Raw genomic sequence first — 26,033 nt, 5'->3', positions numbered from 1 at the left:
AAAACAAGGACCCACTTTTAAAATAACGAGACATAGCCCGGGCCAGACAACAGACCAAATGCCGGGAAATCCATAAGAAACCTCAGCCAACTTAATACCAAAACAACAATTTATGAACAATATGCAAAACACAAGACCTCTCAGCCCATAGGCTTCCGTTTAGTCGCTAAGGTTACTCCGACCTGCCTGCTGAGGTGCCAAGCATTGTATGGAGTGCCGAATCAAGCTTAACCTTCGTTAACAGAAAGTGGAAGCACCACAAGACAAAATAAACTCCAATCTAACTGTGCAAGGCAATCTCTAAGGAGTGCCACTCGAAGACTATGCACTTGAAGATCAAACAGAAAGCACCCAGACTAATGTGCCGCTGAACAACGCACTTCCATCACCAGCGTCTAGTAGAGTACAGAGAGCAGCGTACCCCATCGATAAACATCCATGGGACGGTGAACAAGGATAGCAACCCCAGTGACGGAGAGACAGGACGACGAAATGATATCCCGCCACACATAGAACCTATTTGAAACTCAGGCTCGACAAACTGCAACAGGCAAGATTTTGCTCCCCTTGTAAATCAAGTTAAATGGCACACCACGCCGCTGTCCAAACTATTAACCGTAAAATCACAGTCCGGTCTTCCCATAGGGCGCCACTCGGCGTCCAGACGCAAACAACCCCAGCTGAGCCGAACTGTCTTCACACCAAGGCAGCCACCTCTTACCTCCTCACACGCCTCCAGCTAAGCTCTGGCCAGCGATCTCACACAGAAACAACTGCCTAATGCCAAAGTGCTGTCTGAATGAAAACTCAGCACTAAGATCGATATTGACTTGGAAATAAGCGAGCACCGTAACAGTTACACAGTTATTTTCCTCCAGCCACCTACCCCTCTCCCTACTCTTGTTCCAGCATTGCAAGCATCTTCTGTCACACCAATGCCCCTACTTGTATTTCCCACTTCCTCCCCCTCCCCCCTCTCAATTGCTGCCTTTCCCTCACTCCCCCCCCCCCCCCCCCCTCAAAAACAGTACTGCCTCCTGACACTGAACCTAGCAGGTCTGTCTTGACCCCACCATACCCCTGCGCACTTAGAGGCTGCACGTCATCTTCACCCATCCGTACCATGATACCCCTCCCCCTCCCCACCCCATTTCGCCCCCTTGCCCCAACACCCATCCCAGAAGATTGCAGCACGCATCAGATTCAGCTGCAGTTGGGCTCCAGTGGCTCTGTGCGTTCGTGTGCATGTGCGCAAGTGCGTGTATTTTTTATCTCAGAAGAGATTTGTCCAAAACTGTAATATTTTATCATTCTTTCTCATTTTGCCTGTCTGAGACTCGGTGCCTGCTTGCCTTTTTGTGTGGTGATTACCATGTTATCCTTTCCATATTATTTTCAAATACCTTTGTGCAATCTTTATGAACATGGGTGCTTAACATACACTGCTTGCCAGTTGCTACAGAACAGCTGAACAATGGTAGTAAATGGAAATGTAGAAGACGGGACATGTTAACTACAGCAAAGCTTGTGCACAAACACATTGTATGCATTCGACAATTTGTTGAGTACGTTGTTTGATGGAGGTGGTTGTGGAACTGATTAGTGCGACATTCCATGTGGTATGGTAACATGTTTGCGAAACATCATTTGAATGCTTGAGATTGTGGACGAGCAGTTGGGCAGCTAGAAGCTGGTCAAACTGTCGCCACAATAACACTAGTTAACAAATTTAAACTTTTTTCTGCATCTGGTTTGTAAATGAGTGGATTTACCTAATTTCGGGGTGCTGAATAAACTGGTAAAATCAGTTTTTCTCTATGGTGTCACATTTCCTAGATACACAGCAGAATAAAAAATGGTAATAGCAAAAATTGACACAATTAACTCAAACAAAAATACACATTCAGAATGTTTGAAATCGTTACTATTTTGTATGTATATATGGGCATGATGCCAATAAAAGGTCCAAATTAGTTCAGAAAATATTTTCAACTTCAATCTTCTTTGGTTTTTGGAAAATGCAATGGAGCTCTTCTTTTGTTTGCTGTTTCATCGCTCTCCCTAAGAAGGTCCCAGCAGTTGTCACCCATCATCTAAGGGCTCCATTGGCCTTGGTAACAGGGTTCCGTGGTAAGAATGTCTTGGTGAAAGCGTTCACCATGCTCATCGCTTACATCTCCCAAATTTTCCTGGAACAAATGAAGGTTAGAATGTAAAAAGTTAATTTTAAGTGACATTCTACACCCCATGTTCTTATAGTTATCCAACAGATCATTCACAATGGTAACATAGGTTTTGTCTTTTCTGTTACTGAAAAAGCCCTTCACAGTTGCTTTAAAAGAAGAACAAGCAGCTAATTGGATATCTGTGAGTTTGGTATCAAAGGTTGTATCTTTCAGCACTTTCCTTATTTGTGGCGCAAGAAATATACCCTCTTTCAGCTTTGCCTCACTTAATTTGGGAAACTTTTCTTTCAAGTGATTGAAGGCCTCGCCTTCTTTATCCAGAGCTTTTACAAAGTTCTTTATAAGGCCTAACTTGTTATGAAGAGGATGCAAAATGATTTTATCGGGCTCGACCAATGGGGTATTGTTCACATTCACATTTACATTTCCAGGAACGTGTGACTTCCTTACAGGCCATTCCTTGACTGTATAGTGGTTCTTGGTGTCACGGCTGTCGCAAAGGCACAAAAAGCAGCAGTATTTCGTGAATCCAGCCTGTAAACCTGTAAGGAGTGCAACAACTTTTAAAGCACAGCAAAGCTGCCATTCATGATCGTTACATTTGATTGCCTGTAGCAGCAAAGCCACGGTTTCATAAGTTTCTTTCATGTCTACTGCGTAAGCCAAAGGTACCAATGGAAAAACATTGCCATTATGCAGTAGTACTGCTTTCAAGCTAGTTGTACTGGAGTCAATAAATAGTAGCCACTCCTGTAGCTTATATTGTACACCTAGCTGCATCATCAGACCATTGACATCTCTACATACATACATTGAATTCTGCATATTGAAATACTGAGCGAAGGGAGCACCTCTTGATCTGAAACAGAAAATTTTTGTCCCTGAAAAAAGAAGGTTCTGTTGTTGCACTCTCTACCGCAAGAGTTCAATTTGCTGTTTCGAAAGTTTTAGATCGCAAACCAAATTGTTCAATTCCTTTTGATTAAAGAGCTAAGGCGAAGTGTAATGATATTGACAGCAGTATTCTTCTATATGTTCAATACTTTCTGATTCACTTGACATGGTGTCTGGTTTTGCGACTTTCAAGTTTCTGGCAGCAACAGGCAACCCCTCATCATGGTGCACAGGCAGATGCACTGAAGATACATTTGGATACTTTGTTTTATGTTTAGTTTTGCTTGAATGTCCCAAAATATTTGTAAGACAGAGGTAACAGTCTGAATAATAGCCATTAGGCTCACACCACACCATCGGAACGGCAAATGGCATGGCTCAGTGTTTTCCTTTCAACCACTCAGTTGAGGTTGTAGCACATTTTGTGCATGCAATATGAGCTGCAAAATTTTTATCTTGATCACGAACAGGACAATCAAAATACAACTTATAAGCTTTCTTAACTAAATCAGTGATTGGTTTTCTTTGGGCTTTTGGAGTGAACTTCCCACAAACATAAAAAAAGTTGTTGGGGTGGCAACAGCTACCAGATTTACTAGTTGCCATTTTTCTTAGTATAAGTTTTAAACGCACAAAGTTTGCACTATCTTTCACGGTAAACAACTCGCTGAGGTTCTCTTTCGCACCACTGGATTACCACACTAACAATTTAATGATGATTTGTAGATCTTCCAGCTCTCCTCTGCAAATCAAAAACAAACAATTAAACATCAAAACAGAAGAACAGCAGAAAGCAAAATACTGAATATGAAAGATAAAAAACTTTTAAAAACTCAAAAATGATATGTGCTAAAACATTTCGAAGGATATAGTCAGATTATGCAGACCTAAATACATACTAGTTGATGTATCACATCCCAGATGCAAAATGGTTGTTGACTAGTGTAATGGGTGTTCCCAAAAATGTCATCTCACAATTGAAAAATACCGCTGAATGTGTAAACGCTAAGCAAAAGAATGCCAGCAGTCGTAGAGAGACCACCGCAAGGAAAGGGGATCAATTTGTAGCCCTAGAGATGAAAGGAATACACACTTCACTCCTAGGCAGATCGCTGCATACATTGCATCTGCTAACACTATATGTGTGTTTGTGGTAATTAAATCAGGCTGGTATGCTCAGAAGCGTGTTTAATGCATCCCATTTCAACTATGCCATCATCAAGTTAGTTTGCTGCTGTAGGTAGCATGTTGGTCGGTTTCAGCAACCATAGTCCATCATGATGCTTCCCGATGAATTCTGCCTCATTGATTCTGGCCACCAGTTAGTGTGGAGAGAGAGGGGAACACTTTAAACATCACAGAATGTTCATGAACATCATCAGTATGGCCTAGATGCTACAGTGTAGGTAGACATTATGCACAATAGCTGAACACCGCTGCATATCTTTGCGCGAAGTACCGTTACAGCACAGCAATATTGCAGGGAGATGATTCTGGATCATGTCCGTCTGTTTAAGGGTTAAGGTAGGTCCCAAATTTCTGTTTATGAATGACAGTTCCTGACCACATAGGACTACTGAGTAGTCAGACAGTACAGTGATGATATTGAGTGTATGGAATGGCCTACATACTTCCCAGACCTAACCCCTATAGATAGAGCATGCCTGGGTTGCTCTTAGCTGCCATGTTTCACAGCTAACATCCGTTCCCTAAACCGTGCAAGAACTGAAAACTGCGTTGAGGAGTGTGACAATATCCCCAAGGACTACTCAACAGTTTGCTAGCCAGCACGAATAACAGGTGCAAAGTGTGTATTGGTGACCGAGGAGGGCATTTCCTTACTATGTGTCTGATATTGACCTTCATGTTGGGAGTCGGACCTGTTTGAAACACGATTATTTATGTCTGTTATCCTGCTTTCCCATGTGGTAAAATCTATACCATTTTTCTGTATAAATATACTGCTCTACCACTATTAAGTACGTACTGTGTTTCGTGTCGTCCATCATTGCCTTTGATTATTCCTGCCCAATGGTGTATGTTTTGTAGCAGTTGTCAAGCAGTGCATTATGCGTCTCATGTGTGATAATGAAACTGTTAGTGATACACTAAAGTTTTGAAAAATATTAATAATCACTTCTTGTCAATTATTGGTATGTTAAATAATAATTTCAGTGGTACAAGTAAATGCAAAAGTCTTGAGAGCTGATGTCTCAGAGAGAACTACATATTCAGCTACAGGAAACAAGCAAACATAAAACTAAATCCTTTGTAAAGTCATTAAAGGATAAAGACTCTCATGGCTATGATGAAATTTGAAGAGGATTATGAAGATCAATGCCCCATACATTAGTTCTGTATTCACTCAACTGTGCATTCTGTTTTTTCACATGTGGTCAGTTTCATGTCAGACTGAAATACTAGTTAATAAAACCTGTTTATGAAAAGGGTGGAAGAGAGAACACAGTTATTAGCCAATTTCATTGTTGTCTGTGTTCAAAGAAGATTTTGAAAAATCAGATATTTTCGTTCATTTAACAAAAGCATCTGATTCCGTGGACTGTGGAATACATTCGCATAATTTGGAATGGTATGGGACTAGGGAAAAACCCAAACAACGGTTCACTTCATATCTGGAAAATAGGAAGCAGGAGGTTGTCTTCCAGTATTGACAAACAGGAAACAGGTTTGATCAGTCTGGGATAATGTAAAGTGAAGGGAGCAATCAGGTTCTGTTCTGGGTTGACAGCTTTCCTTTAAATATATTGGGAATATGCCACCAAACATGACAGATGACTCAAAAAAAAAAATTCTCTTTCTAGATGACACAAGTAATGTGAAAAATGTTGAATGTAATATAAGTGATGCAGTTAATAGGTAAGTCAGTGACATCAGCATGTAGTTTTTAAAGGGTGGATTAATGCTTAACTACACCAATATGCAATGCATAATGTTCCTGGCACTTAATTCTTGTAAAAGGAAAATGTCATTGTCCCTAGGTGGCCAATCATTCAGTGAAATTGAACATTTCAAATTTGTAGAACTGAGATTAGATGGAAAGCTTTCTCGGAAGTATCTCATAGGAGATTGTGTGCAGAAAATGAAAGCAGCTATTGCCACTATAAGTATTGTCTCTACTGTATCTGACACTGGAATGTGAATACTTGTTTTACAGAAAGATGTGCAGTAGTCAGCAGGTTTCAGTTTTGGTAAGCTGAAAGCAGAACTGAAAAAAATTGAGTATAAACCCTAATTATTTAAATCCAAGTAGAAACACATTTTGTTGTTCTGTTTATGCAGACTGTGCCTCACAATTTGTCGATTTTTCTGTACCAAATTGACAGGTTCTCTTGTGGCACACCACTTCTTTTCCAAAGAGGAGTTTCTTGCAGTAGTTCAGAGCTTGTCATGTATACTTTCAGTATTTTTTGTGTTTTATTAATTCTTTCATTTCTTTGTTTATAACTTTTCTGGTCTGGTGACTCATTCCATTCATTGGCTTGCACGGTCCCATGGAACCTAATAGACAGATATGTAAGTAATACAGACTTTATGTATCACTTGAGAGTGGCACACATCTGAAAATCATGATTGTGAAATAAATACAGTAGTTGCCAAGTAAACAGGAAATAATTATATTGTTTCATGTAATTATAGTGAAGTTTATTTCCAGTACTAGTTCTTATGAATGGTCATGAATAAAAAAAATTAAAATGCCTAAAGAATTATTCACACTGAAAACTTGAAAGCTACACGATTGATGAATCACATCACATGAGTCAGATTTAACTGGAGTTTTACACATTTTGTTTGTGTAGTTCATTATTATCAGTGGCAGCTTTTAAAAATGTGGAAAATAAAGGTCACTCTAAAGTTTCTTCATACTTGCATAGTTTTGTTTTGAAACAGTTGTTTCTTATGTACTTTCTGTGGCATTTGAGAGCTTCCTTATCTCTATCCCCACTGCACCACTAAAGACCATTAAGGACCTATGTGTAAGAAATGGAGAATGACCACTTTTCAAAACAATGAGTGTACCCTTCATCGTCCAATGTTTGACTTTTTAACATATTGCATATTTTGGTAGTTGGATGTCATCTCTGTTCAGTGGTCTGTTCTTAAAGTACAAGAAGTGGATAATAGCTGGAAGTGCCTAGAGAACAGCTGGCAATATCTAGTGCTAGGAAAGTATTGAACAAAATTCTATCAATTTTAAATCATTACATAGAAAACAATGTATCAAATGATGGTAATATCCTCCTCCATGCCTTCGCAGAAAATTGGGGAAGTCAGATTTAAAATATTTTGATGGTTGAGTGCTTGAGTATACTTGCTACATCAGGTAAATTTATTACTATTTTCTTCTCTTGGCCACACATTTATGCCGTATGATCATATGTTTGCCCAAACTGAGACGTTCAAAAGGAAGTTGTCAACTTCCAGTAAATTCGTTTTGCAGAACGTGAAGCAGGGTATGATTTTGATTTCAAATCACATCTGACACCATTTTTCAAGAACGGTATCGAATGATTTACAATAAGTATCTCAAACTCGTCTGTAAAGGGAGGTAGGTGATGAACTTGGCTCCCAAGAATACTTTCCTGGTACCCGCATTTTAAAAGCACTGCCTCGCAGTAGCAAGGAATATCCAGATTAACTCGTTCGCTGCGGTCACTCTAAGTGCATGTGAGCTGAGAGCTGAAATCATATCTCTGCAAAACGTGTAAGTTCATGTTGTGCACTTATGTAATATTGACAGTGAATATAGCATCTGCGCAAGAGGTTGTGCTAGATACAGAAATAGAAGTATGCTTTAGCTGCATGCTGTATGCTGTCTGACACTTACAAGCGTCATATGCATTTATTGCAAACAATTCCAACAACGCCTCTGATTTATTGATTTTGTTGCAAATTGGAAAGAAAATGCAATTCAAACAAGCGATAAATCCACTCCATTGAGAGAGAATTAGTCTGAAAACACCAATAGATTTATCAAATCCAGAAAAAGAAACAGGACTCATCTGCAATGCGGTGCTATGGAAACCCAATCCCATATAACAAATATGTTTGCAAGGTGTAGAGGTTATGTTTTTATAGCAAACCACATATAAGTCCACATACTGTACAGGACCCTCATGTTCTGATCATTCAGTGTAACAACATTTTACTTGGCTATTAAATAAAACAAACACAAACAGTATACAAATCAAACACGAACAGATCTTCCTCTGAAGGTACGACATCCCATTAATTGTGCAGCAGTTCAAACAGAATTCAGGCTTGTTTGGACACGTTATGCACACATGTGGTGTATCTGTAGGCTCGCCCATTCTGCACGTTTTACATCGCTTCCTCATAACTTGCTTCTTTCCTTCAGTTGTGCCCCAGTTTTGCACAACTTGTGTGTTTTTACGATATTTGCACACCTTTTGTAACGTCCATTGGTGGAAGTACTCCCTTAATTATTTGTATTCTATAATCATACGACGTCATTTTATCCCCCCAGGGGGCTCGCCACTCTTTGGTGGATTCGTGTTTGGCTACCACAGGGCCCCAGCCTTTGCAGCATTTTTCCCTTCCATGCTGCATGTCTATCATCTTGCTATTCATTTTCCCCTCCCTTGGGGAACATGTCTGGAGTATTATTGGGAATGTTACGCGTTCTGTCTCTGATGTGCAAAAAGTCTCAACTTTTGTTTTTCACTCCCTTTTCCTTTCTTCATTTCCCTTCTCCATTCGTTCCTCCACTTCGGTGTTTGAGGATCCTCCTCCTTTTGTTTTCCCCCTACTTCCTACCTGTGCGCTCCTGAAGGCCGGCCCACGCATCTGATGTGTAACAGGTGACTGGGTAACGTGTAATTCGCAGGTAGGGTTTGCACATACCCCTGGTACAGGCCAGGCCCAGGCAGGGGTGATTGTCTGAGCTGCAACTTGCCCAAATTGCCGATTGGTCCCTCTGTCAGATGTTCGGGGGGTGTGACCTGAGGTGTGAATAATCACCTAAGGCGAGTGTGCTCTCTTGTGAAGGGAGCCCCCAGTTGCAAGGAGTGCGCTAATGGAGACACTGACAATCGTGGGAGATTTTCTCTCAATAAGTCAATCATCTCCCCATTTATCCCCCCAGGGGGCGCCACTCTTTGGTGGGTTCGTGCTTGGCTACCACGGCCCCAGCCCTTGCAGCATTTTGCATCTTATCGACACCCAGCCCAATGAGGCTATTGATTCAAAAGACCCTTCCTGCAGCACCATGGTTCCTTGTGGTCTCATGTGCTAAAGATGGTCAGTCCTTTGCCAAGGTCAATCCATTTATTATTCAGAAAGGTGTTGATGCAATTGCTGGCCTGGCCCTGTGAAATCCTGCTCTTGGTTACAGACTGGCACTTTGCCTTTGGAGACGGCTTCTGAGTCTCAAACACAACTACTGCCTGCTGCCTCACTTCTCCACGGCTACCCTGTCCGTGTCGAGCCCCACAGAACTTTGAATTCTTCCCATGGTGTAATTTACATCATGCTGCTTAATGGTCTAACGGAGGCCAATATACAATCTTATCCCTCTGATCAGGATGTTATTGCCGTCCATTGTGTAACGAAAAAGGTAGATTCTTCCTTAGTAGCCACCTGCACTATTTTTCGCACCTTTGATAGGGTGGTGCTGCCATCCAAGCTCAAAGCAGGTGATGAAATTATCACAGTCTGGCCATACGTTCCGAACCCAATGCGCTGCTACCAGTGTCATCATTTTAACCACACTAGAACATCTTGTCAACACACAGCCAAATGTGCAACCTGTGGGAGGGATGCCCACTAGGGCAATTGTCTACCTCCTCCTCCCCACTGTATCAACTGCTATGGCGGCCATGTCGCCTCCTCTTGGGATTGTCCCGTGTATCTAGATGAGCAGAGGCTGTCAGAGAGATTTGGGTAAAGGAAAAAGTGCCTTACCCAGTAGCTCGCAAGTTACTGGCTAGTGGTAAACCCTGTGTTCTCCCGTCTGGCACCTACAGTTCTGTTCTTGTTAGTACTCACTCCATGAAGGATATGGCCACACAGACATGTGACCTCAAATTCGGCCCGGAGGTTGTGAAATCACCCAGTGTAAAGGTATCACCCCCCCCCCCCCCCCCAACCCACTGTGCAACAAACTGTCAAACTCTTGCTTCAATGGGCGAAGCCATTGACTACACAACCCATAGCCAGGAAAAAACAGGAGTAGTACTCCCATGAAGACTTCCTCGAGCCGGTCTTCCTCTAACTGCAAAGGCTCAAAGAAGTCCGCTAAAGGCAAACGGTCTTCTCCTTCACCAACTCAGCGACCCTGTTCGACGATGTCTCCATGTGGTACCTTAGCCCAGATGGTCTCTGTTTCACCGGTGCACACCACCAATTATTTTTCAGCATTGGACTCCACAGACCGATTGCACAAGCAAGCCGATGCTTCTGTGGACCCCATGGAGCTGGATCCTCCTGCTCCTGTGCCCTGTAGTAGAGATTCTACACCGGCTGTCACTCGTCAGCTGTCTAGTTGACACCCCTCCACCTCTTCGTCCTCATGTCTGTCATCCAATGGAATGTTCGTGGCCTTCGGTCCCACAAAGAGGATTTACTGCTGCTTTTAGCATCATAGCATCTCCTTGTGCTCTGCTTTCAGGAAATGAAATTGCGCCCTCATGACCGCTTTGAGCTTTCACTTTACTCACTGCTTCGTTTTGACCTTCCCCCTGAGGTCAGGAATCCGTCTCGTGGGGGCGTCATGCTGCTCATACGGGATGACCTTCATAGTCAATTAATATCCCTGACTACCCGCTTTCAAGCTGTTGCAGTTTGCCTTTTCCTTCCCCGCCTAACTTTCTCCCTCTGTACCATTTATGTACCTCTGTCCTTTAGGCTGATGGTTGTTCAAAATGTTTAGCAAAGATGGTATAAGAGAGCAGATTTTGTTGATGGGCATGAGAATAAGTGACGTAGCGTTAAGCAAGGAGCGTATTTTACGTTTTCAAGACACTGTGCGCTTTTTGGGTTTATTATTTGACTTGAAATTCCCACACCTGAAAGGCCTATGAGCAAAGGGCTTCCGGTTGTTGAACATTTTGAAATGCCTTGGCGAAAAAACATGGGGAGCTGACAGGTCCCAGCTCTGCAGTTTTATAGGCCATTTGTTCGATCACGCTTAGACTACGGCAGCGTGGTCTACAGATTGGCCCGTCCTTCCTACCTCTGGATGTTAGATGCTGTCCACCATGAGGGCATTCGGATATCAACTGGAGCCTTTCGGACCAGGCCAGCTCGGAGTCTGTGTGCAGAGGTTGGTGAGCCACCACTCCGTTTTCAGCGATGTATCCTTTTGGCTCGACAGGCACTGAAAATCTCAGTGTCACCTGAGTCTTTGGCATTTAGTTCAGTGATCCAACACACCTTTGAGCAACTGTTCAGGAATCGGCCCCAAGCAACACGGCCATATGGTATACATGCTACGGACTGTCTCAAGGATCTGGATCTCTCAGGCGATGGAACGCATTGCCACCTTGGTGTCTTCCAGAGGCTCGAAGTGATTTTAATCTTGACCCGAAAAATTGTAATCCGGATGTGGTTTTTACAACTTTGTTTTCATCTATTTTAAGTATGTACCATAGTTTTATCATTACTTATACAGGCGGATCCCAGCAGGAGAATGCTCTCGGTTGTTCTGTGGGTTTCTCTGATTGGTTTTTTGCATCTTCCAGAACAATCTACAAATTATGATGCTGAGTTATATGGCATTCTGATGGCACTAAAGAGGGTTCACGGACATCACCATATGAGTTTCCTTGTCTGTTCAGACTCTTAGTGCAGTGCAAGCACTTAACCAAATTTATCTGGTAGATACACTGATTCAGCTCATCCGTGACTCCTTACAGCGGCCCCAACGCTGTGTCAAGGAGCTGGTTACCTGGCCATGTTGGGATACAGGGTAACAACATAGCTGACAAAGCACTGGGAAAGCACGTTGGGATGGTGGCGCCCATCAGTGTCCCATCCACAGGATGGGATGCACTCCATTATCCATTATCTTATTTTCTGACAGATGCATCATGTGTCAGTGGGAGACTGAATGGTTGCAAGTGTCAGACAACAAACTGCGGTCGCTCAAATCAACCACAAAGGCATGGCAGACTTTGTGTCCGCCTCGCCGCTGGAAGGAGGTTTTGCTTACCAGACCGCACATCAGGCACAGCCCTCTCATACATGGCTTCCTCCTGTGGCAGGAGGATCCACCATTGTGTAAAGATTGTGTTGTGCTGCTTTCAGTTCAGCATATTGTGGCTATGTGTGTCCTGTATATTGATATTAGGGCAGCCCTTGGTCTCACTGGAGATCTGCCCACCATCCCCGCAGATACCAATACCAGTGTTAATGGAGTGGTGAAATTTTGTGCACTGTCAGGTCTCATCCCTAAACTGGTGGGGAAGGGTGGCAGGCTTTAGTACATTATAAACTGCTCCGCATGTGGAGACAGCCTTTTTCCCCAGCCATGAGATTTCATGTTGACTTTTCGTCAGGGCGCTGATGACCATGATGTCGAGCGCCCCCTCAACCCAAATCATCATCATCATCATCATCATCATCATCATCATCATCATCATCCGTCCTTCAGTGTCACCAGGGCAGACTTCCTACAGCTTATTGGGCAGCTACCTTCCCCGTTTTTGCTACTCATTGACTTTAATGGGCATCATCCCCTCTGTGGTTCTCCCAGGACCTGTCGGAGAGGTGCCCTCTTCAGAGAGATCTCTGAAGATGGCTGAAAGGTATACAGCCGAAATATTAGAAGAAGCAGAATTCATGCGGCTGCATTCCCGAAACTTAATGGAGCAGTCTTTGCGCCGCAAAAACTTGAAGATTCACATCAAGTGCCTCTTCGGGGAGGAGATGGTTTTATGTGTTCAATGATTGGACAAGCTACGACATTTACTCTCTCTGAAGATGGCTGAAAGGTATACAGCCGAAATATTAGAAGAAGCAGAATTCATGCGGCTGCATTCCCGAAACTTAATGGAGCATAGAGCATGGTGTTCTGGAGTTGACCATGTCGTTACTTTGTCCACCCATGTCTTGAATGGCTTTTTGCAGAAATCCCAGACTGTTTTTTGATTTGGAGGAGGCCTATGACACCTGCTGGAGAACTGGTATCCTCCCTAATCTTTACACATGGGGCTTCTGTGGCCACCTGCCCTGTTTCCTTCTGGCATTTTTACAAGATTGACTTTCCAAGGTGTGTGTGGATTCTGCCTTGTCGGACACCTTTGTCCATGAAAACAGTGTGCCTCAGTGTTCTGTCCTGAGTGTCGTCCGCTTTGCTATCGCCATTAACCCTATCATGGCCTCTCTCCCACTGGGCATCTCCGGCTCCCTTTTTGTTGACGATTTTGCCATCTGTTGCAGTTCTCCACAGACCTGTCTCACTGATCAGTGTCTTCAGTGCTGTCTTGATCATCTTTACTCCTGGAGCATCGACAGTGGCTTTTGCTTTTCCTCTGTCAGAACCATCTGGTATGAATTTCTGCCGGCGCAAATGCTTTCTCCCACCATCTCTACATCTTGGGCCTCTTGTCCTTCCATTCATTGAAACTACTAAATTCCTGGGGCTAATGCTCGATAGGAAACACTCTTGGTCCTCCTGTGTGTCTTACCTGGCAGCCCGCTGTACACGGCCCCTCAGTGTCCTTCGTGTCCTCAATGGTACTTCTTGGGGGGCTGATGGAACTGCCCTCCTCAGTTCATACTAGTCTCTTGTCCGAAATTAGACTTTGGGTGCTTTGTTTACGCATCTGCACGCCCATCCCTCTTATGCTGTCTCAACAGTATCCACTATCTTGGCATCGGTGCCTTTTGCACCAGCCCAGTTGAGAGTCTGTTTGCTGAAACTGCTGAACTACCACTGTCCTACCGCCGTTACTTCCTGCTCTGCAGGTATGCATGCTATTAGTCTACCATGCGTGGTCAGCCCTCCTATGCCTCCTTCATTGATGATTCCATTGACTGTCAGTATGGGGCTCATCCCACTTCTCTGTTACCTCCTGGAGTCCGCTTCACCACTTGCTACGGCAGCTTAACTTCACACTACCTGCAACTTTCCCAGTGGGTGTGACCCTTTACCACCTTGGCTTCGTGACACGGTCCATGTTAACATGGGCCTGCATTCGTTTCCTAAGGATGCTACTCCAGCCTCAGTGTATTGCCTCAAACTTCACGACCTTCGCATGGAACTTGGCGATAGTACCTTTGTCTACACTGATGGCCTTCGGACTGACAGCGGAGTCGGGTGTGCCTTTGTCATTGGCACCCGTGTCTTTCGATATCAGCTCCCGGCACACGCCTCAGTATTTACAGCCGAGCTCTTCGCCTTGTATCAGGCCACGGAGTACATCCAGTGACACAGCCTTTCCAACTGCTCAGACTCATTCAGTGCCCTCCAAAGTCTATGTACACTGATCACCCCTTAGTGCAGCAGGTCCAGGAAAACTGTCACTCGCTCACTCTTCATGAAGCCAGTGTCACATTTCTGTGGGTCCCTGGTCATGTCGGTCTGCCAGGAAACGAGACTGCTGCCAAGGCTGCAGTCCTCGTACCTCAGCCTGCAAATACCTATATTCCCTCCGATGATCTCTGCGTTGCCGTCTGTCAGGAGGTGGTTCCCCTTTGGCATCGCCAATGATCCTCCCTTCACGGGAATAAGCTTCAGCTTATTAAGCCTCTCCCAGCAACTTGGACGACCTCCTCTCGGCCCTCCTGCCGGGAGGAGATTATTTTGACTCTTCTGTGTATTGGGCACTCACGCCTTTTTTAGCCATCGTTATTTGCTAAGTGGTGCCTCTTTTTTTTTTTTTTTTTTTTTTTTTTTTTTTTTTTTTTTTTTTTTTTTTTTTTGCCCCTTCATGTGCTTGTTTTTAGCTGTCTCCTATTCTCTCAATAGGGACTGACATATAGTCATTTAACTCCTCTCTATCATTTTATGCCCTGAGTATTTATTATATTGGTAATGTGAATTCTACATCTACATCCGTACTCCGCAAGCCACCTGACGGTGTGTGGCGGAGGGTACCCTGAGTACCTCTATCGGTTCTCCCTTCTATTCCAGTCTCGTATTGTACGTGGAAAGAAGGATTGTCGGTATGCTTCTGTGTGGGCTCTAATCTCTCTGATTTTATCCTCATGGTCTCTTCGCGAGATATACGTAGGAGGGAGCAATATACTGCTTGACTCTTCGGTGAAGGTATGTTCTCGAAACTTCAACAAAAGCCCGTACCGAGCTACTGAGCGTCTCTCCTGCAGAGTCTTCCACTGGAGTTTATCTATCATCTCCGTAACGCTTTCGCAATTACTAAATGATCCTGTAACGAAGCGCGCTGCTCTCCGTTGGATCTTCTCTATCTCTTCTATCAACCCTACCTGGTGCGGATCCCACACTGCTGAGCAGTATTCAAGCATTGGGCGAACAAGCATACTGTAACCTACTTCCTTTGTTGTCGGATTGCATTTCCTTAGGATTCTTCCAATGAATCTCAGTCTGGCATCTGCTTTACCGACGATCAACTTTATATGATCATTCCATTTTAAATCACTCCTAATGCGTACTCCCAGATAATTTATGGAATTAACTGCTTCCAGTTGCTGACCTGCTATTTTGTAGCTAAATGATAAGGGACCTATCTTTCTATGTATTCGCATCACATTACACTTCGCTACATTGAGATTCAATTGCCATTCCGTGCACCATGCGTCAATTCGCTGCAGATCCTCCTGCATTTCAGTACTATTTTCCATTGTTGCAACCTCTCGATACACCACAGCATCATCTGCAAAAAGCCTCAGTGAACTTCCGATGTCATCCACCAGGTCATTTATGTATATTGTGAATAGCAACGGTCCTATGACACTCCCCTGCGGCACACCTGAAATCACTCTTACTTCGGAAGACTTCTCTCCATTGAGAATGACGTGCTGCATTCTGTTATCTAGGAACTCCTCAATCCAATCACACAATTGATCTGATAGTCCGTATGCTCTTACTTTGTTCATTAAACGACTATGGGGAACTGTGTCAAACGCCTTGCGGAAGTCAAGAAACACGGCATCTACCTGTGAACCCGTGTCTAAGGCCCTCTGAGTCTCGTGGACGAATAGCGCGAGCTGGGTTTCACACGATCGTCTTTTTCGAAACCCATGCTGATTCCTACAGAGTAGAATTCAACATTAGCATGTCAACTACATTGAAGAATAGTTTCTCTGACCAGTGAATAGTCTTTCATTCACATAAATAATACGAAAACATTTGGTCCTGCCTATCGGTCCCAGACATACAACCATTATTTGATGATTGGCAGTGGTTTCGAGAATATTTGCTGGCATGCATTTGGCACATGTCCCATTGTATTAGGATATTCTGTGGAAATAGAGGAGACCTCTCATCTATCCTTCCATTTGCCAATCATTACACCGTCTGAATATTGTGCAATAGTGTCTTCTTTCCCCAGTTTTGCGCATAGCACATCTTTAGGGGTATTTCTCCTATTTAACCTTAGTGTCCCAGTGCAGTGTGTTTTTGCTTTCAACAGGGTTTTAGCTAAAGCAAAGCTGCTTGTAAAAACTGTCCATGTGAACCTGATGGCCAACATGTAGCTTCTCTTCCAACAAATGTAATACTATATTTTCAGTATGCCCTCCCCCCCCCCCCCCCTCCCCCCTCCCCATGTCACCACACAGTGCATTTATTTACAAAACCATTTGGATTATTTAGCATGTACAATTTGATGCCATATTTATTCCTTTTGTTCTTTATATATTGTCTAAATGACAAGCATCCCCTCCAAAGAATCATTGATTTAACTAAAGATAAGTCCCTAATTGGATAATAAACCTGACACATTCTGTTGTTGAAATAATTCTATATAAGGTGTACCTTGTATAGTAGATCGTCTGGTTTCAGGTCCCCTGACTGAATTTTTGTGCAAAATGCAGTGAGCGTAAGATGAGCAAATATCTGTCTCTGCCCATGCTCATTGCTGTTCCTCTGTTTTCGAGCAGCAGGTCTTTCTTCCTGTAGTCATGTAATCAGACTTATTTGACATTACCCATATGTAATTAAATACCCAGGAAGACTAGTCGTTCTCCTATACTTACAGGTTTCCAATTACCAATCCTAGAGCCCTCTTTGTTATTTTTGCTCGAAATATATTGCATGCATTACCATTCGTTTCATCAACTACAAGCTGCAGTATGTCATCTGTAACCAGGTGCCTAAAGAAACCTATTGGCCAATTGCCAGCAGGATTTATCTGCAAACATTCTGCTTTCATAAACAGATGATACTGCATCCCATGTAGTTCTTCATGCCAAGTCGCACTCGGTTTGCTTACTTCTGCGAGTGCGGGTTCTTTATCATCAGCAATTTCCTCATCATCATCTGTATCATCCAGTTCCAAACTGTCGTAAAACATATTCGACAGTTTTGCTTCCACACTGTCATCACTATGATATGTTTCTGCAGTCTCCAAATCCCAGCCACTCTCATCTGGTTCATCCTCTCTGAACTCAACATCACTCTCTTCCAACACACTCAGTAACTCATTGTCAGAATGTTGTTCACTCTTCCTACTCTCTTTTGGGTTAGAAGGCCCCGGTTTCAGTTGATTCGCCACCATTGCAAATGATGCACAACACAGATGACTAAATACGAAAACACACAACTGCAGACAGGAAAACGTTACATGATATTTCGTTTGTTGCTTGTACTAACATGAGTACACAGCCGAACAAACTAAACTGAGTACTCAGCTAGTGAACGCGCTGCACTGGCTTGTTGATCGCAGAAACACTTATAAGCATCAGCCAAACTTCCGTGTTGATCGTGTAAACGCTTACAAACGTCAGCCGCAGCGAACGTGTTAGTTAAAGCTGCAGAAATGTTTATCCCTTATACACTTAAGAAGTGGTACATGGACTTCAAATGTGAAGATGAGGATGTAAGATCTGACAGTGATGGCTCACTCAGTAAATTATGAACAATTATGTGTGAATAATGAACAATTATGCGACATGGTACATTTTGGAAACCTTGATATACATCCAGATTTAGGCTGCTTCTGTACTAATTCATTTTAAATTTCATTTTGCTTTGTACCGATGTACAATTTCATAAATATATTGAAAAGACAAAATTAAATAAATTAGAAACAGATTTCCAGGAACATTCTCCTATTACTTATTAATTTCTATATTAGTTTTAATTAATTGAAGTCTTGACTTGTAACTTCCAAAACATCTTCTGCTTATTTTTATATTCATAAATTTTTAAATACACTGAAGTGCCTAAGAAATTGGTATAGGCAGTCATAGTCAATTACAGATAGATGTAAGCAGGCAGAATACAGCACTGCGGTTGGCAATGCCTATATAAGACAACAAGCATCTAGCGCAGTTGTTAGATCAATTACTGCTGCTACAATGGCAGGTTATCATGATTTAAGTGAGTTTGATCACGGTGTTATAGTTGGCGCACGAGTGATGGGACACAGCATCTCCAAGGTAGCGATGAAGTTGGGATTTTCCTGTATGACAATTTCACGAGTGTACTGTGTATATAAGGAATCCGGTAAAACATCAAATCTCGGACATCGCTGCAGCTGGAAAAAGATCCTGCAAGAATGTGACCGACGACAACAGAAGAGAATCATTCACCGTTACAGAAGTTCTGCCCTTCCCTCAAACTGCTGCAGATTTCAGCTGTGGGCTATCAGCAAGTCAGTGCATGAACCATTCAACAAACCATTATCAATACGGGCTATCAGGACCAAAGGCCCACTTTGTGTGCCCTTGATGACTGCACGAAACAAAGCCTTATGCCTCGCCTGGACCTGTCAACGCCAACATTGGACTGTTGATAACTGGGAACATGTTGCCTGGTCAGACAAGTCTGACAGTTTTAATCTGCCAGGAGGTTACATATCAGTGCACACTCCTCTGGAGAGTGAAAATGTCATTCTGGAAATATCCCCCAGGCTGTGGCTAAGCCATGTCCCCGCAATATCCTTTCTTTCAGGAGTGCTAGTTCTGCAAGGTTCGCGGGAGAGCTTCTGTAAAGTTTGGAAGGTAGGAGACGAGGTACTGGCAGAAGGAAAGCTGTGGGGACGGGGCGTGAGTCGTGCTTGGGTAGTTCAGATGGTAGAGCACTTGTCCACGAAAGGCAAAGGTCCCGAGTTCAAGTCTCGGTCCGGCACACAGTTTTAATCTGCCAGGATGTTTCATATCAGCACACACTTCGCTGCAGAGTGAAAATCTCATTCTGCAGACAAGTCTCGTTTAAAATTGTATCAATCAGATGGGTGTGGACGTGTATAGGTATGAATACAATGTCGTGTATCCATGGGCCCTGCATGTCAGCAGGGGACTGTTCAAGCTGGTGGAGGCTCTTTAATGGTGTGGGGCATGTGCAGTTGGAGTGATATGGGACCCCTGATACATCTAGGTACGACTCACTGGTGACACGTACTTAGCACCCCGCCTGATCACCTGTATCCTTTACTGCCCATTGTGTATTCAGACATACCTGGGCAATTCCAGCAGGAAAATGCGACGCCTCACATGTCCAGAAATGCTACAGAATGGCTCCAGGAACACTCTTCTGAGTTTAAGCACTTCCGCTCGCCACCAAACTTCCTGGACATGAACATTCTGCTTTCATAAGATCCTGTGATACAGTTTCCTGTTTGAGTAAGGTGGTGCAGTGGTTAAGCCACTGGATTCACATTTGATACAATGGTGTTCCAAACCCGTTCAGCCATTAATATTAAGGTTGTATGTGGTTTCTCTAAATCGTGTAAGGCAAATGCCAATAAAATTAATTTTGGTGCAAGAGTGAGCGGTCATGAGAGATTAGTTCATCACACACTCTACTTTTCTTGTTAGTTCTGCAATGGTAGCAAAGAAATGACTATCTCAATGAACCATTACTGGGAAACTGTTTACAAAAGCACTGTTTTTTTTTTAAAAGCCATTCGCATAAATATATGCACATTTGAAACTGGCTTCTGTAGCCAATTCTGATACTCCAAAACATAGCACTCAGCTTCATTTTCCATTTAAATTGAAAGTGATTTTTGTGTCGTCATAAAATAAAAATGAGATCAAAGACTAAATACATTTTACTTTCACAGCCCCAGCTTACAATGTCAAATGTGCAGATTGCATCTTTCTATTCTACATTGTTGAAAGCTTTATGCAAACAAAATTCTAAAAATTATAGCTACAGCAAAACAATGTGTTCAGGATCTAGCAAAGTTGCCTGTGGATAAATAAGAAGCCCATGGTATCTGGATATTGGGCACTTATATCTTGGTGAGGAGTGTACTCATTTTTGCTGTGATCCATTATAACAAAGTGTTTTATTTGTTACAGTACAGTAGTCAATTTATGGGTGATAAGCTATTTTAAATGACAGTGGTTTGGATATGATATTTATGAAAGCTTCTTAACATGACGAGACTGATATTTTACCGTATTGCACATTAACTGTTCCATGAGTACTATGAGAGTGAATTTCAGTAAATACATGATGTTAATTTTACATTCGTATGTTGATAGTGGATATGCCTCTTGATCTGAAGTTCTTTCTACCATTTGTGCCACTTTTTTAGACATTTTCTTGTTTGCTGTTAGATCTTCAGTGCCAAATACTTGCAGGATTTTGTTCCACATTGATTTCCACCATTTCCAGGGTGTAATTCCTTACATCTTTCTGTTTGTCATTTGTGTTTAGATGTTAATATTTTGCATCTGAGTTGCTGTGCTCTGAATGCCATATTATACTAAGACATTTTGAAGTTAATAAACATGTAAGAAGACAGTACCTGTCAGCCAGATCAGAAAGTTTTATTAGTTGGAAAAAGTCAAAGAGATGTCACAGTGATGTTAACATAACATGGTATGCTGCAGAACTACTACTTGTTGGTCAAATTGTGAAATGGCTATACATCAAGACTTAGTGTGAGAATGACATTTTTGGGGGGTCATCAGTTACCAATATGCTACAGAACTTCACTACAGTACATTACTAGAACTTAATTGTGTTTTAGGTGTGTCTTGTTGTTCGCATTCACAAATACAGTTGGTAAATTCAACTTCCATGCTTTATAGAATTTAACTGCATATTAATTGAGAAACTTCTTTTGCATTGATATACTCATGTTCAAAGGAATACTTGAATGCAGTGATAAACATAGAAGTGATGTGTTAACAGCTGATGATTTAATATAAAATAATATTGCATAGATGTCGTGCTTAGTATAAGGCAGTTTTATTATTATTATTATTATTATTATTATTATTATTATTATTATTATTATTATCATAGCCATAATCAAAACTGTATTTCAGGCAACAGCCCCCTCCTATGAAGTCATGCCTATCCTGCCATCAGCAGATTCATCGAAATGCACCCATCTGTCCACTGTGCAAAGCTAAATCACGAAGTCGCAATCCAAAGAAACCAAAGAAGAAAGACTGAATAATTTTTATGAATTTTTACCTTCAGTGTTGTTAAAGTGTATGCCAGTATATAAGTAGTGGGCACACTTTGAATTCACTTTGCTGCTCATTAGAGCAAATAGTGTGTCCAGTAATTAAAGTTCTGTATGTGTTACAGAGGTTCAGGAATTTCTGTGAAGAAGATCTGATGACAAATAACTGTGTGGAATAAGTATCAGTATGAATTGTAATGTTTTGTACTTAGTGTTAGAATTACTTTGAAATGTAAGTTATCACCTTATAAAAGTTCTCTCACCTGAACACATTTGAAACAATATACTTTTCTTGTGTGTAATGTACTGTGGTATAAGTGGGAGGAGGATTTTATTAATGATTTTTATGATACTGTATGTTAGAAAAGTGTGTGTTTCATTCTATGGAGGTGCAGCGTGGTTTATATACTTGCCATATTTTAACACATTATTGGAAATAGTAGGAAAGATTGAGTGTAGTAGTCAGTGTTTTACTGGTAAGACTTTAATGTTCAAACTAAGAATACTTAAAATTACTTTCAGAGTGAATATGTTTGAAGGACTAAATATATTGTGGACATTAAAACAGCAAATTTTTCAGAAAGAAGGGAAGAACAGTGATGAATATTTTACTCAAGATTTTGCCTTCTTTCATGAAGAACTGTATTTTCTTTTAATTTTTGAGACTGCTTTATATATAAATGTTGTTTGATATAGATGATTCAGTGTGATTAAAATTTGAATTGAAGAGTGTGTCCGCCAGAAACATTTATTTTAAGGGTGGAGAGATCATTAACCACTATTTCTGAACTCGCCATTTTATTGTGCAGTGACACTAGTCCAAAATTAGTATCTTTATTAGTTCCTCTTATGTACTCATTACATAAATATTGCAACAATTTTCCTCCGTAGTGTTATAAGAACGGAGTGAAACTTAGAGGAAGCACAATTCAGTATAAAACATGCACAATTCTTATAAATGCATCTGGGCCACCTAGGACCCCTGCTTGGTCATGCAAGCAGTGCAGAAAGAGCTATTGAGAAGTCGTACAAAAATTTTCACACACAGCAAACAAGTATGTTCACTGAGGGAGATGTTGCAGTGGTCAAAACCTTGCACTTCCATTAAGGAGAAGTAGAGTGCCAATCCTCATCCAGCAGTGAGATTTTGTGTTTGTATTGGTTCCCTTCTGCTTGCCTAGAGTCAAAATTTGATGCTCACACAGTTTTATTCCAATGATTGATCCTCATCTACCAAAGATTTCTTGACAGAGCTATCTTTATAATCTGTTTGAAATTGGATGTCACAGAGCGAGGTGGCGCAGTGGTTAGACACTGGACTCGCATTCGGGAGGACGACTGTTCAATCTCGCGTCCAGCAATCCTGATTTAGGTTTTCCGTGATTTCCCTAAATCACTCCAGGCAAATGCTGGGATGGTCCCTCTGAAAGGGCACGGCCGACTTCCTTCCCCATCCTTCCCTAATCCGATGAGACCGATGACTGCGCTGTCTGGTCTCCTTCCCCAAACAACCCAACCCAAATTGGATGTCCACAAGGAAATTAGTGTGGGATTACAATCATGCCTCACAGTTGGCTGGAATAAACAGCAGACTAAAACTAAACTGTAGAGTCCTGCATAAAGCAATGAAACACAGGTTATTAACCATTGCAGTTTGTAACTGTCTTCTGGAGGCTTACCTGAATCCAGATCTGTAGTTTGTGTCCTATTAACAGTAGGGTAGTGAATGTAAGAAACATTGTGAAGGAGACCAGACAGAGTGAAGTGGTGAGGTGTTTTCATTGTTTCATGTTGAACATGGTAACACACACATCTGGAGGAAGAATACATGAAGAAACTACCTCGTGTATATGTGAAAAAGTCAAAGTATCAGTGGACTGATAGCATGGGCAAGAATTAGAATTGGTGTGTATGAGGATTCCATCCAAAATCGTTCTACAGCAGTTTGAATATCTAGGGGCATTATGGCATATGTGTCTACGTATGGTACGAGAGTTAATTTAATTAATTAATTTAATATTTCAAATTTGAAAACATTTGTTCCTGTGATGGTTTTGACAACTGCAAATCCATTCTTTCAAGCTTATACACATGCGTAAAGTCTGATTTCAAAAGGACGCTATTAACCTGTGGAGACTGGAGTGTTTAATGTTAGCAATGGCCAGTTTTGTAACTAGGAAAAACTATGAAATAACATGAGAGTAGCAACTTGGGTGGTTTGCCACAGACTAAAACGAATGACTTTGCCCAGATATTGCATCAGAATTACACATGCTGAAGTGAACACGCACCGGAAAACTTCAGAATTACCCCCTATAAATTCCATGTCTATACAAAGTGCTTAAATGAAAAAAAAAAAAAACCTTTTTCTTGAAGTAATGCTGGGTGGTTGTACTTAAGGTTGTCTGAAATAAAACATGAATCCTTGAAGGCGGCATAATACCTTGAGTGATGGCCCATAAACTTGAGAGTTCCTTGTTTTGCTCTTTTAGAAGTACTTGTATATGAGGGTTTCCATTTCTAGGGTGACGTTAACATTTTAACTGCCATGTGGCTGCTGCTGGCCACAGCGGGCGATTCTGCTGCAGTGGCCTCATTGCAGTCAACATGTTAACCAATCTGAATTTGAATACACACACACACACACACACACACACACACACACACACACACACACACACACACACAAAGCTCCCTTTCTAATTCTAGTGTTGAGACAAATTTTCATTGGCAGAATTTTGGAAAGCAATTGGAAGAGAGTTGGTGGCATTACACATCCTTTCTGTGCATCTTGTATCCTGTCAATTCACTCTGCATTGCCTCCTGGAGTTGAAGATGTATGACACTGTTGTTAGTGATTTGGTGACCATCAGACACAGATGTTAAATTTGGCAAACCTGTTGATAGTATTTAAGAGGTTTGTATTTTTCTTTTTATCCTACACTTCTCTATATCAGCAATAAAACAGTACTTAGTGATCCACACAATATCAGCAAAAGTGAGACAGTTCATGGACAGATCAGAACAAGCAAACTGCCTCCACTAAGACCTTGCAAATTGAGAGGGTATGGCATGTTAGGTTAGTTCAGTTATGATAAAATCTAGTCAAATTTACAAAGAATTTGGCAATATGAGCCCACTTCTCAGTATGGTGTCACTCTCCCTATGGCCTGGATGCAAGAAATGGCACATTCAGAAAGTGTGCCCTAACGCTGTTGTATCCTATCCTGAGGCAACCTCTTCAGGAACTGTTGTAACTGGCCCTTGATATACTGGCACTGGGGTGCAGTTGATGTTCGAGCTGGTCCAGCATATGTTCTATCAGGGACAGATCTGGTGATCTTGATGGCCACCAGAGTAGTTTAACATGATGCAGACAGTTAAGACATATACTGATCAGCGTGTACATTATGACCACCTACCTAATAGCTGGTATATCCACCTTTGCACTGGTAACAGTGGTGACACATCATGGCCTTGGTAGGTAACTGGCAATAAGCTGTGGCACCAAGATCAATCACATCCCAGATGTGTTCGATTGGGTTCATATCTAGTGAGTATGGGAAGCCAGCACGCCAATTGGAACACGCCACTGTGTTCCTTGCAAAACTCTGCCACTGTGCCAACATCCAGAGCGGATGTTCATGTGCCCATTTCAGTTGTAGTTGGCAATGTGATGTTAACATTGGCACATGCGTGGTTCATCGCCTGGAAGGCCCATTGTTATGGTAAAACCTGCCTAAAAAACCCTGCTAGTAGGACACAAATAATAGATTTAAAATATCTAGTAAACAGTTCATCTCAGGACAATGTCTTTGGACAAGTAGACACTGGACAGTGCACCAGGATTAGACATGACTTATGTAAACATTATGCATAGTAGACAGAGAGAATTCATTACACAGGATCAAACCACTACAGGCTGCCTGTTCCACCACCTCCCCCAGAATAGCTGCACTTACACAAGCAATCGGTTTGTGTCATTTACCACTGCACTTATTGGCGTCACGAGCTGAGTCGCAAGCACATGGGCACCAAGGGCCCGCGTGGCCGAGTCCTTGTGAGATGATGATTGTTACCTGTGCAGATGTCATTGCAACTCTGTTAAACATTAGGATGGAGGGGAGATTTACTATCACTGAATTATGTGATACCCATTTAATTTATGGAAAGGCAAAATATATTGTGAGGGCAGCTGTATGAATTTATCAAGAATGTGTCCCACAACAAAGACTTTGTACATGAACGACATTTGTTGCTGTTCACCAAAGGTTTGTATCATCATAATTCTCTACTTTTACTGGATTATTTTGCAATTCATTCATGAGGAAGTACAGTAATTATCTTTATATTTTTATTTTAGTTCTGTATGCAAAATGTATTCTCTTTTCTGATATGATTT

At 42.0% G+C, this 26,033-nt stretch overlaps 1 protein-coding gene across 2 annotated transcripts in view; it reads left to right on the top strand.

Annotated features, from left to right (window-relative positions):
* LOC126298525 (zinc finger C4H2 domain-containing protein) overlaps positions 1-22,358 on the top strand; it is a 132,607-nt gene extending 110,249 nt beyond the window's left edge. For both annotated transcript variants that reach the window (XM_049989885.1, XM_049989886.1), the window contains exon 5: positions 21,489-22,358. In XM_049989885.1, coding sequence (XP_049845842.1) covers positions 21,489-21,618 — 130 coding nt within the window. In that variant the 3' untranslated portion in view covers positions 21,619-22,358. The remainder of the gene's footprint in view (positions 1-21,488) is intronic.
* Positions 22,359-26,033: the final 3,675 nt, after the last annotated feature.

The sequence above is a fragment of the Schistocerca gregaria genome, chromosome X (genome assembly GCF_023897955.1).
Source record: "Schistocerca gregaria isolate iqSchGreg1 chromosome X, iqSchGreg1.2, whole genome shotgun sequence".
Classification (NCBI taxonomy): Eukaryota; Metazoa; Arthropoda; class Insecta; order Orthoptera; family Acrididae; genus Schistocerca; species Schistocerca gregaria.
This window is presented reverse-complemented; position numbering and strand designations above follow the sequence as displayed.